The 19897-nt window shown below is 39.6% G+C and overlaps 1 protein-coding gene across 1 annotated transcript; it reads right to left on the bottom strand.

Moving 5' to 3' along the window:
- Nucleotides 1–2212: 2212 nt before the first annotated feature.
- Nucleotides 2213–8461, bottom strand: LOC120899797. Its single transcript, XM_040306022.1, has 7 exons — nucleotides 8071–8461; nucleotides 5074–5306; nucleotides 4467–5002; nucleotides 4303–4402; nucleotides 2550–2639; nucleotides 2328–2483; nucleotides 2213–2266 (listed from the first exon to the last, which is right to left on the bottom strand). Exons 1-7 carry the CDS (start codon nucleotides 8459–8461, stop codon nucleotides 2213–2215), a joined length of 1560 nt encoding a protein of 519 aa, XP_040161956.1.
- Between the last annotated feature and the right edge of the window lie 11436 nt (nucleotides 8462–19897).

Genomic DNA, 19897 nt, shown 5'->3' with positions numbered 1-19897 from the left:
TAAAAAAGTATGCCGTGGGATACATAGTTAAAGACAACAATTAATCGGGTTTATTAAAATTGTGAAATATAACTCATATCTAAGCTCTTGAACTGATATAATATCTATGTTTTTTTTTCTCAGGCGGTCTCGTTGTGCAGTCGTCAACTCGTGCGACTTAACAATCAGCCGTACCGGTGAACTCGTTCTTTCCCGGTAACGTTCGTCGCGACGCTCATTTTCGCTCATTTCATAGGCCTCTAGATCAAAAATTAGAAAACCGTTTAACCGTTTAAAAATTACTGCCCAACCTAGTGGTACAACCCTGTCCACTAATGAATGTTTCTCGACGAACGAGTTCGCCGGTACGGCTGAATATGCCTGTCATGGGCTCAAGCCTCAAATGGACCGTCCCGCCATACGTAGGATTGACTATATTGATGTGGGAGGATCAATAAGTCACTGAAAGCAAGGCCACAAATAGTGGTATAAGCAGGCCTTGACCGACAACGGTTGTTGAGCCAAAAGCAGAAGAAAATGTATTTTATCTATTTAATTCGTATGATGTTCACTTACTTTTAACGACGTCTTATCTGTTGAATGAAGTAAGCAATTTTTATTTATACAGCTTATTTAGCAAGCAACGATAGAACGAACCTAATGTGAAAAGAATTCAGAACTGTAGGAAAATCCGAAAAAATGTGATTTATTAAAACTTAACATTGCGCAATTTATCATCATCATCATCACCGCCAAGTGCAAACTCGTTGGCATGTATTTGTATAACAAAATGTCAATCTTTTTCTTAATTTTCCTACCTTGTTAAATTCTTCTTCTTCTTTGGCACAACAACCGATTTCGGTCAAGGCCTGCCTGTACCCACTTGTGGGCTTGGCTTTCAGTGACTAATTGATTCCCCCCCATAGCAGGATAGTCAGTCCTACGTATGGCGGCGCGGTCTATTTGGGGATTGAACCCATGACGGGCATGTTGTTAAATCGTTCGAGTTGACGACTGTACTACGAGACCGGCCTGTTAAATTGTATCAAACTTAAAATGGATCATCTTGTTGGAATAAGTAAAATAAGTAAGTAAGTATTAAAACATGCGAAATATTATGCATTGAAAAAAGTAAAAAAAGTAGATGAAACATCGAATAAAATTGCAATTTACATTATTCTACTTTTTATTGAAGTCGTTTACTTTTGGCAATGAAAAGAAATGGTCGTTACATCGCCGTTTTTTTGGCAGCATTTTTCTCACCATCTCTCTCAAATGCATATTTCGCTCTAGATTGCGCTCTCCCCTTTTTTATTCATTGTTAAGGTGATTTTTGTTGTGGATTGCTGTTTATGTTTGATGCACTTGAAATGATCCTAGCAACCATGTTAAAAAATCATACATTATACGTCCGGGTACAATGTCCGGTGATACGTGCAGTTGGATAAATGAAATTACCGATGTATCAAACGAAACTGGATATGCTTTACTAAAAATTAGTAAATTAAAAAAAAATAAAAACGCTTTTTAATGCACTTTAATAAAAATAAAATTTTGTCTAAAAAACGTGTTTTTAGTTGTTTTTATTTTTTTAAAGAAATTAAACTCGAAAATTGTGTAATGCAGTGTTCTTCCATGTGTTGCGATGCATTATCGAACCCAAAACAATATAATCATCTTAAACTACATGGTCTGAAGAAAAAATATTATTTTCTTTTGCTTGGTACAAATCTGATGCATCCTTAATGCTTAATTACCTAAATTGAAATTAAATAATTCAATGTGATAGCTTGTATTAACAATCTGGAAAATCAAGCCGAGCTACGATTCATTTCACTGGTTTTGAGAATCATTTCTCTTTAAGCTTTCTTTCATGTTTTGGTAACATCTGTTGACAAATATTCGGTTTAGTCAGTTTTAAGAGCTTTTCTCTCACGCTGCCTTTGACTTTATTCTTGCGGGTAATGGTGCTGATTGCTAAATCATAACAAGAGTTTCTTAGATATCGTTATTCATGACCTCTTTTGGAACGCGCATCGCGAGTTGCTAAAGTATCATTTAAAGTGTGTTTAAACTGACATTTAGTTGTAAACCATGTGTGCTGCAGTATGCACTACAATTGTTGTGTAAATCAACGGGGTCGGCGAAAACTAACAGATATTTTGTGTTGTGTGCTTTGCACATTTTAGTGCACAGTAAGATGAACAATTATTTGAAAAAATATGTTTCAGTTTCAGCCAATATACTGCATGATCATCACGAAAAACTGGTACAAACCCTTTAAAACCTGCAAAAACAAAACAACTGTATAAAGCCATTTACTAAATAATAAACGAGTTATTACATACACTCATGTAAGTCTCAAAGTTCATGGGATGAAAGCCATACGCTGTCAGTATCATCGGACATTGCTGACGGCTCAATAGAAATCTAAATTCCTTCTGTTCCTTCACTGGTAGCCTATACCAAGGCATAGAGATGATCTTGTTATACAATGCGTCAATCTGTTATAAGTGAGTTAAAACTTGTCAGAAAAAATACGCATAGCGCATTGTTTATGATAATTGTACCTTAAGCTCTACCAAATGTCCAATCACAAAGAACCCTGAAAGTTGAACGAACATCACATACAGGTAGGAATACGTTGGGTACCAATCAGTCTGCAATAACATACAAACCACCATATAATTATTAGATTTTATTAGATTATTTATCCAACTATAGCCTAAATTCGAGTTCCAATAACAGAACGTTTTTTTTATCAATACTTGTTTGAATATGGCATTTTCAGTTAAAATAGCTTTAACAATTTGTTCAAACCTCTACATCCAACATTGATTTAGGCTTATCCGCCGAGCAATGGTTTACGTAATTAATTTTTTTTAATTAATTTTTCACATTTGGCAAAAAAAATAAATAAATACATAAATAAATGTATACAAGCATAACTAAATATATAAGAAATTTAACAAATAAATCAATAAATTAATTAATTAATTCCATTGGTTCTAGACATCTTTCGTTCAGATCAGCAACAAAATTTAACCCTGTATTTTGCTGAGGCAAATTTTGCAAAAACAAAACATTTTCAAACACGTTTCTTGTATTCAAGCAATATGGAGTATAAACCATACATTTCAATAAATCAAAACATAAATTTTGTTAATTATACAACAGCCACGAATTCCGTGCCGAATCTGACCGTTATGCAATTAAGGCCGAACATTGTGTTATTAAATTGGACAGAGTAGCTTACACCATCTGACGTGTGAGCAAGTGGTAGACAGTGGTGTCTATTCAAAACGACTATTGTTTTAAACAAATGGGCAGTTGTTTATTATGCAGGTAAACCCTGTATTGTTGAGACTTTTTGGTAAGAAAGTGCCCAACGACTTGTCATACAGGGTTTTCCATTCCAATTAACAACTGTCCACAGTCTACTAGCAATCCTCGATTTAAAAAACACGATTGTCTACCACTTACAAACAAGTCAAGCCGTTTTTGGTACACTGTCCATTTCAATTTCACAATTGTCGTCTTCGAAAACACACGTCAGATGCGGCACGGTTTGCTTTGGTTTTGGCTGGAACGTGTATCACTTGTCTGTAAGAATTGAACCATACTGTAAACAGGTATACCATGCTTGATTGAATATGGGACAGAACTGATCGGAAAAGGCATAAAAGAAGCGGCAGGCAAGATTCGGGGCTCGTAAAATATCCAGCGAAATAAATGAATTTTTTTTTTGGCGCATTTCACGCAATAAATGCTTGGCTAATAATTCTATCTATTTTGATAACTTAGTTTCTAAAAACATATATTTAAATAAACTTTGTATGTAGCTTAGAAGAATTTAAGTCATTGGACCATCATAGATCATCAAACCATCACTCCAATCATGCCCTTTTTGATTTTAATCCTCTGTTGATTTCGTTTGAGAGAAAGACACATGAGTTACTATAATTATCGACACATGGTTTTGTACATGAAATAAATACTAAATAATCAAGAATAATCAACACAAATTCATTTTGATAGTAAAATATAGAAAAACACAAAACTTGATAATTATTTTAAAAATCAATATCGAAATTTGATAGCAAATAGTCGTATCTGATGACCCATTCAACACTCCAGAAGCTGCTCACAGTACTTTCAAATTTTGCTGAAATAGTGTTATAATTTTACTCCAAACTCTGTACAAAATATCAAAAAAGTTGAGCTACTTAAAGATTTGCGTGTAGTTCATTCTTTTTTGTAAAAGTTTGTAGAACGCTTAATAATTATAGTCAACCTACCAGTATTACAATACAGTATACCTACCAAAAGCACTAAAAGCATTGCGTCACATATTGACAATGTTGCAGTTGAAACCTGTGCTAAACACATGAGTCCAAAAATGTTTTCAATTGTGCTGAAAAAACTTTAGAAAACATGAAGAAACAATCACAAAACCTAGAAAATCGATCAACACATTATTACCTTACCTGGTTGACTGCTGATGATCGTGCATGCACTGGACCCACTTGTGACGTAATTCCGCAGAGTGTTTTTCATTCTTAGGATTAGGATCATTGAGTATGTTTTCTAGCTCCCTAAGATGCACTATCGAAATGTCTGCCCTAGCCATAGCGTACATTGCGTACATGAAAAACATGAAATCTGACAGTATTGCTCCTAGAACTCCAATTGCCAACAGATTAATTTGAAAACCCATCGTTACGGCGTACCCTAAAGAAGTGCTCACATTGAAAAACGGGAGTTCGTACAGAAACAAAGGCACCACTTTTCCCGTTGCAATGTAATAAAATGCTGGATAAAGTCCAAATGCGACTGCAACGAAGATATATGACGCACTCATCAAACGAAAGACTATCCAAAGAATGCGACCTGTACGTCTAAGCACAGCAGTTTCCTCCTCAGACCCATTTTGATAACGTTTAAGCACTTCTTGCTCCAGTTCCACGGTAAATAAATTGACTTCTTGGGCTTTCGAATGTGCTACAAAGAACTTGATATAGAGCTAATAAATAGAAAGAAAGTAATAGCGTGCGTAATATTGATTTCATAATCTTGATTTCATCATGTTCCTACCTGTACAGCAGTTCCCATCGTTATGAGGACCTTCATCATATGAATTGGATCATCGATGTACTTTCTTAGTGTCCAAACAGTGCTGACAAAATATACTGTTATATGAAACGAAAGGTAATACGAGGCTGGTTTAAGCTTTCCCGGTGCAGTCCACATCTCAACCCCGGCCACTTTCGAGCACACAATCAGAGATTTCATCAATTTACGAAAATCTTCAACATTTGCCATTGATGCTGTAAAGTTTATAGATGAAATATAAAATATTAAACAATATATCGTTAATAATGCACAATTTGTTGCGATATTAGATGCAGACGAACAAATCTGCCACTGCTTAACAACTGTCAATTCTACGAGCAACTGATGTGTAAGGCACAATTTTAGAGTTAAGAAGTGCCATTTAAAAACTAGCACGCCATTAATTTATTATTAAGCATGGGTAGTATCTGCCATCAGTTTTGCTTTGCAAAACATTGAGTTGAACATCAGTCAAACACATCGTAGCAATTAGGCATCTAATTAGATCTAGAGTAAAATTGATGGGAATTTCTCCCACGACAGTCCATATGGAGACATTTTCATGTAAGTATGCCGTGGGATACTTTGTTTTAGATAAAAACTGTTTAGACTAATTGAAAAAGTGCTATATCCCAGCAGTTGAACGGAATTAGAAATACAAGGCTTTGCAATAAAATAAATTATGAATTAAGTTTGTACCAGTCCAAGTACGTACTATGAGTTAAAATAAATGTCGAATATGCAGAACACATCGCAAAATCACTTGTAAAACCCTGTAAGGAGCATGAGTCAATGCAAAGCTCGATGCTGGTTGTCATTTTCAGTTCACTTTTCACAGTTTCATGAAAAATTGTTTTTAAACATATGGGTAACAGTTTACGAGGAAAAGTAGAATTATTGACTATAAGGATATAAGAACTTATGGAGAAAAAAGGAAAAGCTATTGCAACCTACTGTGTGTTCAAAAACTGTGAAAACCTTTTTCATTGATAGCCATTCCGTGACTGGAAAAATTTGCGACATAATTCTGATGGTTTCTTGAACTACACACTATTAAAAAAAAACTTGTGTCAATCTCGCTGCTTGCCTTAATCGGGCAAAAGTATTTATGTTAAGTCTAGTGCATATGCGCGTTTAAAAATTCCGCCCACTTTCTCCGGTTTTTTTGTTGCTACTGCTCTCTGAGCACCGCTAAGCATTCGGTTCTATTTTCTCGAACTACAGCAGCGGCATATTTCGACTGACACAACTGCTCTGGCAAAAGTGACCCTGAATCACTACCGTTCGCAACGGTCCTGCTCTAGGAACGAAAAGCTCAACAGACATAAAACAGTACAGTTGATTTTCCACCCTAGTAAAATAAGTCCTATTAAACATTGAGAGTAGAATGAAATATTGATTCGTCACACACAGGTACAATATGCATACCGTTTTTGGTTTATAACTCGACGAGGAATTATAAATGAGATGTAAAAATTGAATCAACCACAGAAGATTTGATTTTTGTAATTAGAAGCAAAACATGAGTGCGAAATAGTATAAAAGACCTCCATTTGCTCCATAGTAACGGTCTTGCTTAAACATTCTTCTTCTTCTGTTTGACGAGAGGCGATGTCTCCTCTTATGTTGTTCAAAGGCTTGTTTAAAACAGCATATTCAGAGGCTTACCCTCACTATGGTCTTGTTCATTAAACATAAACAATGCTGAGTTAAACTGTCAATTTGTCATTTGCTCATGGTTTTCTGTAAATTTGCTCTTAACGCATCATTTTTTTCTCTTTATTTACTTACTTACTTACTCATGGACCTTAATACTTACTCTCAACCTGTTTTTAGTTTCGCTCTTACGGGAGTTAACCATCCTATGTGTATGTGTTATGTCACACTTGCACGAAATTTTTATTATCGTTACTCATACATGCAAGTTAAGGAATATAATAGATCAAATAAAAAAAACTCATCAGGTTCGCATTATAAGTCTAATAACAATCAGTTAGTAGCTGGTTGATGATCGTTCACGCATTTAAACCAGTTTTTGTTCTTTAGTCATGTTTGTTTTTAGCGTCCTTTTCAACAGCTTGAAGCACATTTAGTAAGGTCTCCAGCTGACGCAGGTGTTCAATAAAAATATCGATTGGCTACATTGCGTTCATGAAGAATAAAAAGTCGGACATTGTTGCTCCCATCGTACCAATTACCAATACATTTGCTTCACAAAACATGTTCAACGCCAGTCCCATGCTAGTGGTCCAACCATATCGGGAGGGGGGGGGAGTTCAATCATGAAAGAAATCATCATTGTCCAGATTATATAGTAAGCAATTACTAGATATAAAAAGAAACAGTACGTTGCAGTACGGCAGTTTCCTCCGCTATTCAATTTTGATAACACTGTAGAATATCCTGTTCAATGTTATCGATAAGTAACTTGAGCTCACTAGCCTTCTTATGTCCGATGATAAATTTGACGTAGAGCTTAAAGACAAAAGTAGCAACTGAGTTTACCTTCAGGTTCAAACACATTAGAACTTTACCTGTACACAAGTGCCCAGCGTAATTAGAGCCTTCATCATGTGCAACGTATCTTCGCTATACTTTATCAATGTGATTTCCATGTTAGTGAAGTGAATGGCCACCTGTAACGTAAGCTACTAAGATGTTGGTAGAAATTTTCCAGGTCTATATTTCAACTCCTTCGCCCTTCGAGTAGAAGATCAGTCGTTTTAAGAGCTGCTGCAAGTCCTCAACGGTTGCCATTGGTATTGGATGAGTTAGGCTGGTGTCGAGTTGGTACGTTATATCTTGGAGTATAGTAAAAATGTTATTTATCACATACAGGGCGTTCGGGAGGACCTACGGAGGAAGAAAAAAAAATTATGGCAAAATTTATCATCGGGGAAATTTTATTATTTTAGAAATAGTAGCTTACCATGTATTTTATTCATTTTATTCAAAATATCCGCCCTCGGCTTCTATTACGGCCTCCGCCCGTCTCCGGAACCGGGAACAAGCCCTGGCGACAGTTTCGCGGGGTAGGGCCGCGAAAACGGACCTGATTTTCGCCATCCGTTCCGCCTTGGTGTTGCTGGAGGTTCTGTTGGTGTTCCACCGCGCCCCACACGAAATAATCTATTGTATTAAGATCCGGTGAGCTGGGAGGCCACACATTCGGCGAGGTGAAGTCGTTGAAATTGGCCGCCAACCACTTTATCGTTTTGGAGGCTGTATGGCACGGAGCGGAATCCTGCTGGAACACGTACGGTCTGCCGTTGGTCACTCTCGTGATCCAAGGCTTCACGACGGTGTCCAGCATGGAAAAGTACCCGTCCGCGTTCAGCCTCAGCCCCTGCTCGAAAAAGTGGGGCGGCATCACCCTTCCGATAACACGCAGGAAAAAACCTGGAGGTCAGCCAGGAAAGCGTCGGTCCGCACGCAATCCCACCGCTGAGAATGTGGTTTTCGTGCTGCCACCGCTTCGTCGTCGTCGCTGTTTTCTCCCAGCTCACTCCGGATCGTCTTCACCGTGTTCAGCGAACACTGCACGCACTGCATGATGTCGCGGTTGTCGCGTCCGGCGCGGATCATGATGATGCATGTGATCCGCTTCCACAATGTGCTCTTTTTTGGCATTTTTTTTTATCACAGGATGTTTTTGCTGCTTGTTCGGTACACTTTTAGCTGTCGAATGACGTATTGTTTGTTTTCCTATGCCAACTCGATCACGAGTTATATACAAAAATGTAGCTGTCAAAATTATCCCGAACGCCCTGTATATATACGATCTCACGCTATAGTAGAGCTTGTGATTCAACAGTTAATTAATTCAATAAACGAAGTATGCGAGTTGTAGTTTTGCCGTAGAACTTACTCGGCAATGTGTAACGCCCGAGTGTATAAACGTATTGGAACAACCTTTTGTTCAATGGAAAAACTCTCAGATTTTTCGATTTAAAACACTGTTCACGTAAAGTCAGTCCAAAAAGTATTCGTCTAGCTGAATATAATGCAGAAAAAGGTGAATTATGGCCGCAATAGGCATGGGGTGGTAAAAGTAATCATGGGGTTAGATAAAGGAACTATCAATACACACGTACTGCTAAATATAAGCATTTAAGTAGTTCAATAACAACTAAATTATTTAAAAAACTTAAAAAAGTCATTTGATTGGTGCACAAAAAGTATTCGTCTATCAGACTTTTGGCGTAATATGCGTATGAAAACAAAGGTTATGGAATCAAAAAAAGTCCTAATCTTGTTTCTTGTTACATTTATGACTATTGGTGACTACTTGCTCAACGCAAGAACTCATTTGAACCTTAAAAAAGGCGTATTTTTGACCCACTCATCCTACAAGACTCGTTCCAATTATTCTCTGGTAGAAATATTGCATTTCCCGACTACATGGCCAAGTTCCATTGAAAACATGGCAACTGATATCATATTGAGAGTCTACTAAATCATTTTCATCAGTTTGGTTTCAGCTGGTTTGGTGTTCTCCAGCTCGACTGTTCTTGAAACATGTTACACTTTTTAAGTACGATTTCTCAGAACTGGGAATTCAAAGTACTTAAAAACTACATGAATATGTTTCCCCATCTCGTCTCCTATTAATTTGAATCATTTTTCTAGCTCACCTTTCCTCACTGAGTACTAGTATCATGACCAGTGTTGTAAACTGTTGACATTTTTTTTTTGACGTTCGCAGTAGGCTACTGGTCAAAATCATCTTTTGTAAATCACATTCACCGATGCCATGACACGACTGTTGAAGAACAACATTCATTTTTTAGTTACCGTCAGTGTCTTTGCGATGACATGACAGTAAAAAATGTAGTTTGAATGTCAATTGACATTCATCTTGTGAATCCAGAACTGCCTGGTGCCTTTACCGATCGTAAGTGACTTAAAAATTAAATATTTTAACTTGGCCAGTGCAAAAATCAGTGTCTTCTTGCTGGTGTACACGAATTTAAAAGAAAAAATGTTACAAAGGAGAAGGCGATGTAGTGCACTCGAAAATGAAAGTCAAATGAATGTCGCCAAAAAATGTCGTCGAATCAAACGACATTTTTTGACATGACTGTAGAATGGAAGGGTGAAAACTGAATGCGAAGCTTCAAATCGTGTCAAAGTAGGCAATTTTATGTCAAAGAACGTCACCGCTAACAACACTGATCATGACATCATGGTGCTACCGTTACACGAGATTTTGCTGCTGCATCATAGTAGACTGTTTTCGCTATGGTAGACGTCGGCCGTATGACCTTGGCGATTTAAACATGTTTTAATATGTTAGTAGAGCCTAATTTAAAACTAATTCCTGAATTATTTGATGCACATTAACAGATTTGGCCACTCTCTGTGTATGGTATTATTCAAATAAAACATGTTTGTAACAATTCACTCATTCAAGCTATTACATGACCAGCTACGATGAAATGCAGCATGACCCATCAACCAAATGTGACCCATCTCTTTTTTTGATCTTATTGGCCATCACAAAATAAACTGATTCCTTGGTAAAATTTGATTTGTAGGACATTAAACCGCTTCTTTCGTTAGATTAACCGTCAAATATGGCTGCTTACATGGCAGTTTGTCACACAATTAGTGTCAGAAAAATGGCCAAACTCTGATCAAATGAAGGAACGAGGCCTCCCACACATTTTGTAACCTTCAAAAATTGGTAGGATTGGTTATGCATAAGTTAAAGATACGATTTTCGCCATCATGCTGCAATCATTTAACTCCCCCGTCTTTAGTGCCTCTCTGACCGCTTGAAGTGCAATTGAAACAACAGAAATGCATTAATTTAGAAGGAAGTCACCAGTAGATTGATAATAATAAATTTAATTCACGTCTAAGTAGTGTTGTGTCCAGCGTAAATAATTAAAAAGCTAGATGGACGAATACTTTTGCGCGCCCATCAAACCACTTTTTTAGTTTTTTATGTATTTTGGTTGATATTGCACTATTTAAATGCTTATTTTTTAGCAAAACGTGTGTATTGATGGTCCCTATATCAAACCTCATTATTACTTCTATCGCCTCATACGTATTGCGGTATAACTTGATGAGAACTCTACAATGCGTATGTCGACACATATCATTTCATTAAGTGTTTCAAATATCACCAAATTCCCTGTAAATAATTCAATAAATTGAGAGAAACATAATACTTTGTGAAACATTCGGAGATGTGCTTTATAGCCTGTCTCTTTACTTTAATGCCTACTTTGTTTGTAACTCACATCAAAGAGACTGTAAAAACTGCTAGCAAAATGACCAAAATGGGCAACAAAAATTTAATAATTTAAGTGATTTTTTTCACAAATCTTAGGAAAGTGAGAGTGAAAAACTGTTTTAAAAATTTTTGTCTACCTATTTTATTTAAATATTTAAAAATAATATAAATTAAATTAAGTATATGTGCAAGCAGTTTTTGTGAAACTGATGCACTAACATGACCAATACTGGTACAGTAACCCTAGTTAATTCTCACAACTAATGTCAAATAAGAAAGGTTTTCAAATTACAGAGGTTCAAAGTGAATAAAAAGTCCATACAAACTAGAAAGAGACAGAACATTTAGTATGCAACTTTGACATTTGCTATAGGAAACTTCCATTACGATTTCAGATTGGTACATACGTCATTCATTAACCATGGAAACACCATACACAAAGATATTGCCAAGGTTAAGTAGGGCATTGGTCTAATATTGTTGCACGCAACATTATTACTGGCAAAATGTATGGTTTTGAGTTTTGTCTAGCAACATTTTCTATTTATCTTGGTCATGGTAAATAGACCTATGAAATGACACAGGAGCAGTTTGTGTTTTGTTGACATCTGCTAAACATGGAATTTGTTTATTTCATGGTTTTTTCAACAGACAGATGATTAAAAAAATCGAAACTGTTAATCGCCCTATATTTGGTACCGCATACGGTAGGATGTACTGGTGAGGAGAAGTGTAGAGGAACGAGAATTTTTTGCGTGAGTGTGTGCGTGTTTTTGCACACGCTGCTTGAGCTGGGTGCGCGGCGCTCAGCGATCAGTCGCGAATCGATACTGAATAAAGACACACGTGAACTGTACCATCAATATAAATTCCTCCGTGTCTGACAAATTGATCAAAAATAAAAATATCACAACGTAGGGCAAATTTGCTAACGATCACGGGACAGAACATTTTGGTGCCGTGACCAGGATTTTGATAAATCCTTCGGTTTTTGTGAAAACCGGCGTACAGAAGCGTTTGTTCATAAAGCAGTGCTGCGGCACTCGATCTGTGTTAGTGTTTGTGTGTGTGAGCCTTTTGCAAAATGTCGAAGCAGGACAAGTTGCGGTACAAGGAGCTCAAGCGGCACCAATACATGGACTCCATCAATCGTGTGAAGGAGTTCGTAAAAACGTTCACAAGTGAACAACAAAATCAAGTGTCGACGCGACTCGATCGTTTGGAAAAGATTTGGGAATCTTTTGAAACAGTGCAAGAAGACATCGAAGATTTGGAAATCTCCGAGGAAGGCGTTGCAACTAATGCGCGTATTAGAGCAGAAATGGAGGAAACGTATTTGTACGCAAAGGCGCAATTGCGTAGTATGTTGCCCATTCCGGCAGCCGCTGAAGTTGTGTCTGTTGCTGGAAATGCTGCTTCATCTTCTTCTTCAAGAGTGAAGCTCCCATTGATCGCACTGCCAGAGTTCGCAGGAAATTTCGATGCGTGGTTAACGTTCCACGACACATACGTCTCACTCATACACTCATCGACGGACATAACGGCAATCGAAAAATTCCACTACCTTCGAGCTTCACTCAAAGAAGAAGCTGCGAATTTAATACAATCCATTTCGGTTACGAGTGAGAATTATGATTTGGCTTGGAGTACGATCGTCAAACGTTATTCCAACCCAATCATTTTGCGTAAGAAGCATATTCGATTGCTTATATCGCTTCCTAAGATGAAAGAAACGGGAGCAGTGGCGCTCAACCGTTTGGTTGACGATTTTCGACGGCATGTCAATATCCTAGAACAATTGAAAGAACCCGTGAAATCGTTCAGTTCAATTCTCATCGAGTTGATGGCTGATAAGCTGGATGATGAAACACTCCGTGTGTGGGAAGAAGCCCATGCCGATGAAGATCCTACATTTACGGACATGATGGCGTTTTTGGAAAAACGTGTAAGAGTGTTGGAAACACTGGCAATAGAGAAGTGTGGTGCAGTTCCCAAAAAACCAATAAAGACAAAGGTATCGTTGCATGCTGCTACTACTAATACCAACAACGTACCAGTGTGTGTGATGTGCAAAAAGAACGGGCACAGTATAGCGTCGTGCAATGTGTTCAAAGGCACTAATACACAAGAACGCATGAGAGTGGTGAGTGAGAAAAGGCTGTGCAGAAATTGCTTGAAAGCAGGACATATGGCCCATGCGTGTGCGTCCAAATACAATTGCCAGCAGTGTTCTCAGCGTCACCACACACTACTTCATGCTCACGAAGAAAACAGCAGTGTATTAGTGGGTGAGACTTCTAGCTCTTCAACAATGGCGTTGGCATCGTCGAAGAAATCCGCCGTTAACGCTATACTTTCTACAGTGGTATTGGTTGTTGTCGATGCATACGGAAAAGAACACTTAGGGCGAGCATTGCTGGACAACGGATCGCAGCCGAACGCGATCAGTGAACATCTTTGTCAGCTTTTACGACTACCACGAAAGCCCGCTAGCGTTTCAATTGCTGGTGTCGACACCACTACCACCAATGCAAAGCACATAGTATGTACAGAAGTGCGATCTCGGATCTACCACTACCGACAAGCAATGAATTTCCTTGTGTTGAAGAAAGTAACGCAGAACATTCCTTCAACGTCGTTTTCTACTGCTGCCGTCGGCGTTCCTTCGAACTACGTTCTGGCCGATCCAGATTTCGGGACTGCGCGGCGCGTGGATATGATCATCGGTGCAGCATATTTCTATTCGTTGCTGCGTGGTGGACAAGTGCATTTGCCAAACCAGCGAAACGTTCTCATCGACACGGTGTTTGGCTGGCTCGTAGCAGGAGATACACCGACCTTTCATGTATCGCAATCGCAAACAACAATTAGTTGCCACATGATGGAGGCAACCGACAAACTACAAGAACAGCTGGAGCAGATTTTGGAAGGTCGAAGAGCTTGCTATAACATCATTGTCTCCTGTTGAACAACAGTGCGAGCAGTACTTCAAGCAGACGACGAATCGAGATCACACCGGCAGATACGTCGTTCGCATGCCGAAACACCACGACTACGCTCAGATGCTTGGCGATTCGAAGGCTGCAGCCCAGAAGCGCTTTCGGTTGTTGGAGCAGAGGCTAGCTAAAGACAAGCATCTGAAGCAGCAGTACGATGACTTCATGCGAGAATACGTGACGCTGGGTCACATGTTTCCTGTGCCGGTTGAAGATGACAGCATGGCTGCGGTTCACTACTTGTCGCATCATCCGGTGGGGAAAGAGTCCATCACGACGACCAAGGTGCGTGTGGTTTTCGACGGCTCGGCGAAGACAACCACGGGGCATTCTCTAAACGATGTCTTGCATGTAGGACCAGTCGTGCAAGATGAGCTGCTGTCTCTCGTCGTGCGATTCCGCAAGTATAAGGTGGCGGTGATCGCCGACATCGAGAAAATGTATCGCCAGGTGAGTATGCATCCCGATGACCGACGTTTACAACGTATTTTTTGGCGCTTTCAGGAAACAGAAGTTGTGCAAACTTTTGAGTTGGCAACGGTGACGTATGGTCTGGCTCCATCGTCATTCCTAGCAACACGTACGCTACTTCAACTAGCTGAGGATGAAGGCGCTCCTTACCCTTTGGCAACTGAAGCCGTAAAGAAGAACTTGTACGTGGACGATCTGATCTCCGGCGCAGAAAGCATTGAGCAAGCAATTCAACTTCGTGACGAACTGACCAGTCTCATGAGTAAGGGAGGTTTCAGGTTCCGAAAATGGTGCTCAAACGAGTTGAGTGTGCTTGATGGGTTAACACCTGATCTGCTTGGAACAACAGCATCCCATGAATTCGAAGCAGCCGCAAATGTCAAGACGCTTGGCATATGTTGGGAACCACCAAACGATGTATTCCGCTTCACGATTGCTATCCCTGATGTACGACCCTACACGAAACGTACAGTGCTATCTACGATTGCCCAACTGTACGATCCGCTTGGCTTGCTATCGCCTATCATCGTGCAAGCAAAAATTCTCTTACAGGAACTTTGGGCAAACAAACTCGGTTGGGATGACGAATTGCCGCGGCAATTGTGTGACAAATGGGAAGGTCTTTGCGAACAGCTCCCCATGCTAGCTCATTTCAAGATCCCGAGATTTGCTTTGACACCCAACTATAACTATGTAGAGCTGCATTGTTTTGCAGACGCATCAGAAGCAGCTTATGGTGCGTGTGCCTACCTGAGATCGCAAAGCATCGACGGCACAACCCAAGTAACGCTGCTAGCTTCTAAATCGAGAGTGGCTCCTCTCAAACCACTTACCATCCCTAGACTGGAACTATGCGCTGCCTTGCTAGCTGCCAGATTACAGCAGAAACTAATATCAGCCATTGACATGGCAGTAAACGAAACACATATGTGGTCCGATTCAACCATCACGCTGCAATGGCTTGCAGCACCACCTAGAACGTGGAAAACTTTCATCGCAAACCGAGTAGGAGAGATACAAGCTGCTACCAATGGATGCATTTGGCATCATGTGCCAGGGATCGAGAACCCTGCTGACATGCTATCCAGAGGTGTTTCTGCGGAATTGCTTTTGGAAAGCAACATGTGGATGCATGGACCAGATTGGCTGATGAACGATAGCTCGTGCTGGCCCAGCAAATCGTATGGACAACAGCACTTCACTGATGATGAGCTGGAAAGAAAGGGTAACGTTGTGTTAACTGCTCAAGTAGTCGAGCCCGACCCATTGCTCCTACGATACTCCTCATTCAGAACGTTGGTTCATGTAACTGCATATTGCATGCGATTTTGCCATATTGCGCGTGGTAAAGAACAACGCGAAACGAGCAATCTCTCTGTGGATGAGATTCAAAATGCTAAAATCGTTTTAGTAAAGATGGTACAGCGACAAGTATTTCCCGATGAACTACGACAACTGCGTAAGAAACAAAAGCTTGCTGGTGGATCCCCACTCAAGCTACTCCATCCATTCATTGACAAGGATGGTGTCATACGTGTTGGTGGCAGACTTGGACATGCCGATTTGCCATTCTGTGTGAAGCATCCGATCGTCATTCCTGGGTATCATCCATTTACCCAATTGCTGTTGAGGCAGCAACATGAGAAGGTGATGCATGGTGGCATCACATCAACACTTTCAGCCATTCGCGAGGAGTTTTGGCCATTGAATGGCAGGAGAGCGGTTCGATCTACCATCCGAGCATGTTATCGCTGCAACCGAGCCAATCCTGTTCCAATTCAGCAACCGATGGGACAGCTACCGCTTCCTGGAGTCACTGCAAACGAAGCATTTGTCTGTACAGGTGTGGATTACTGTGGGCCGATAATGCTAAAGCCTGTTCATCGCAAAGCAGCTCCTCAAAAGGCGTACCTATGCATTTTTGTATGCATGAGCACCAAAGCAGTGCATTTGGAGCTTGTGGGTGACCTAAGTACACCAGGGTTCCTGAAGGCCGTTTCATCTTCCGACGAAACAAGCCGAACCATATCTATTCGGATAATGGTACAAATTTCGTCGGCGCAAAGAACGCACTTCACCAAGTCTACCAGATGCTGCATGACGAAGCTCAAAACCGTCAAATCAATAACTACCTAGCAGAAGAAGGAATTGAATGGCACCTTATTCCACCTCGTGCACCAAACTTCGGTGGGCTTTTGGGAAGCCACCGTGAAGGTGGCCAAGAAGCTTTTGGTCAGGCAGTTAGGTGTCTCGCTACTATCTTATGAGGATCTGGCAACAGTGCTGATCAAAATCGAAGGCTGCATGAATTCTCGTCCGTTGACGCCGCTTTCGAATGACCCTAACGATTTGTCAGCTTTAACACCGAGTCATTTTCTCATCAAGGGAATGATGCGTCCACCTCCAGAAACTGACATACGGGATGTCCCGACCAATCGACTCGACCAGTATCAGCGGTTGCAGAAGTACGCTCAACATTTCTGGCAGCGCTGGCGTACAGAGTATCTTCATGAGCTTGCTCAGCAACAGCGACGTAATCCACCAGAACAACAAGTCTCTATCGGAGACATCGTCATTATCAAGGATGAACATCTCCCACCCGCTCGTTGGCCCTTGGCTCGGATCGTGGAAGTACACCCTGGGCAGGATGGGATTGTGCGTGTTGTTACCTTAAAAACTGCCTCTGGGGTAATGAAGAGACCTTCGTCTAAGGTATGATTGTTAGAATGTTCACGAGAATTTTGAAAACTTAGTTGTTCAAGGGGGCCGGTATGTTTGGTACCGCATACGGTAGGATGTACTGGTGAGGAGAAGTGTAGGGGAACGAGAATTTTCGGCGTAAGTGTGTGCGTGTTTTTGCACACGCTACTTGAGCTGGGTGCGCGGCGCTCAGCGATCAGTCGCGAATCGATACTGAATAAAGACACACGTGAACTGTACCATCAATATAAATTCCTCCGTGTCTGACAAATTGATCAAAAATAAAAATATCACAACGTAGGGCAAACTTGCTAACGATCACGGAACAGAACACCCTACCTTCGTCAAATCTAAAAATTGCCAGCAACATTCATAGACCACTTCATAGCACGCAACAAGATTACAAGATTCAAGTACCTAATTGGCCAATGTTGGCAAGCTAAGTGGTCATTTTGCTAAGGAATAAAGACTGTACGATTTTCGATGGACCGAAGGAAATTCATGCAATTTCTTACATGCATGTATGGTTTTTGCAATTTTTTCAGCTGATCAGTCCATTCTCACTTTCTATTCATATATTCAAACTTGCGCAAATCTCATTACACAATTTTCATAATTTTGGGTCAATCCACACTAAGTCACTAAAATACTAATTCACAATTTCTTTGTTTTTTGTCAGTATGATAATCTCTCTTTTATCATTTTATTTAATGAATCGCTATATCGTTGCTAATTTTTTCGAGAAAAACGACAAAAAAAGCATAAAAAAATATCCATTTTTAATATTTCATTAAAAAGTATCCGGACTTAAGAACAACTCACTAACCAACATCGTCTCACTACAGAGTGAAAAAGTAACGCTCTAAAGTGAAACGATTGAAAACGAGAACCTTTTTGTAAATTTGTTTTCGGATTATCGTGCTACAGCCACAGCAGTGCCATCCACAGTACTACTGTCTACAGTAGTGATCATCATCACCGATCGTGGCAGAGTTAGCCATCTGGTAAGAGCTCTCTTGGATAGCGGAGCTCAATCCAACTTCATCACCGGCAGGATGGCACAGTTCCTGGAATTGCCCCGGAAGCTGATCAATCTTCCGCTATCAGGCATTGATGGCAGTAAAGGATCGATTGTAATGTAGCATGTCTGCTATACAAAATTATATAATCACAGAACCATCTCAAAACTATCAAGTTTCACAGAATAAATAGTTAAATCTTTGACATATCAGGTAAGAACAGCATAGTAATAAAAACCCATTTGCAACATAACTGATAAATGCAGCTAATGCAAGGATACAACTAAACTGTAACTTATCGTATGGAATGATTATCGTTATCCTAAATAAACAAACATTTTGGTACGGCCCAGTAGGGGAAAGTGGGGCAAAATGGGCATGTTAAGCAGTTTACTGAATATCCCTTTGAATATGCCACAAAACACAATTTTTCTTTCATTATTGTATGCCTTCACCATTTATCTATGGATTAAAATTGCCACATAGAACGAAAACAACTTAAAAACAATAAAATAATGTAAAATAAAAGTTGATGTTTTACGAGAAGCTATTTTGACACACGGGGTAAAATGGGCATAGCCCTGGGGCAAAATGGGCATATGTAAACAAACTGTGAAACGTCAAAACACTGGGGCAATATGGGCCACAACAACTGCGCTTAGGTAATGGTCTATGCTTTTGCGCACGTTTCGTAAATGTATTTTTGTTCTATCTTTTGATTTGCTGGTCAGAAAAGCCCTTAAAATTCTTTCAAAAATATGTTATCAAAATTATAACAGTTTTTACACGTTAAAATCTACAAAATCGAATGTTTTGAAGCTGTGCCTGTTATCATTATTGAGGCGACAAATACAACAGCGTAGCCTCACCAAGCGCCGTATGTCAAAAGCATCTGCCCATTTTGCCCCAAAAGTAATTGCCCATTTTGCCCCACGTGTAGCATTTTTGTATTTTTTGTTATATTAGTAAAAATACGAATTTAATCGCCTTGATTGCTTCAGACAAATTGTAAAGAAATATCATATCTTTAAAAATATATCATTAAAAACTTCAACGCATCCCTGTGACACTGGTTTAAGCTTATTTTCGAAGTGGCAAAAATTACATCAATATGCTGCTAAACCTTATTTTGAATTTTTCTTAGTTATTTGTTATGTAAGGGTTATGAAACTTACATGGTGTTCATAGAACACTCTAATGCATACATTTTGAGCATTGGAAGGTATCTTTGTAGTCAAATAATGCTTAAATAGAGGGTGCCCATTTTGCTCCACATGCCCATTTTGCCCCGCTTTCCCCTACTTGACTTCATCGGTAAGCGTGGGGCAATAAAATGGCTCAGCGTAGGTCCATACAGCTTGAGAAGAAAGTAGGAA

This window comes from Anopheles arabiensis, chromosome 3 (genome assembly GCF_016920715.1).
Source record: "Anopheles arabiensis isolate DONGOLA chromosome 3, AaraD3, whole genome shotgun sequence".
NCBI classification, from domain to species: Eukaryota; Metazoa; Arthropoda; class Insecta; order Diptera; family Culicidae; genus Anopheles; species Anopheles arabiensis.
The sequence above is the reverse complement of the archived record's forward strand: the minus strand, read 5'-3'. Positions and strand labels throughout refer to the sequence as shown.

Bases quoted from the DNA above. Each gene is read 5' to 3' on its own strand.
- LOC120899797 (XM_040306022.1), bottom strand. From the start codon at position 8,461: ATGCCGCCCCACTTTTTCGAGCAGGGGCTGAGGCTGAACGCGGACGGG. The intron at 5,003-5,073 runs GTAGGAACATGA...TCTATTTATTAG, and splicing joins CGATGGGAACTGCTGTACAG to CTCTATATCAAGTTCTTTGT. The intron at 2,484-2,549 runs GTACAATTATCA...CACTTATAACAG, and splicing joins GACATTTGGTAGAGCTTAAG to ATTGACGCATTGTATAACAA.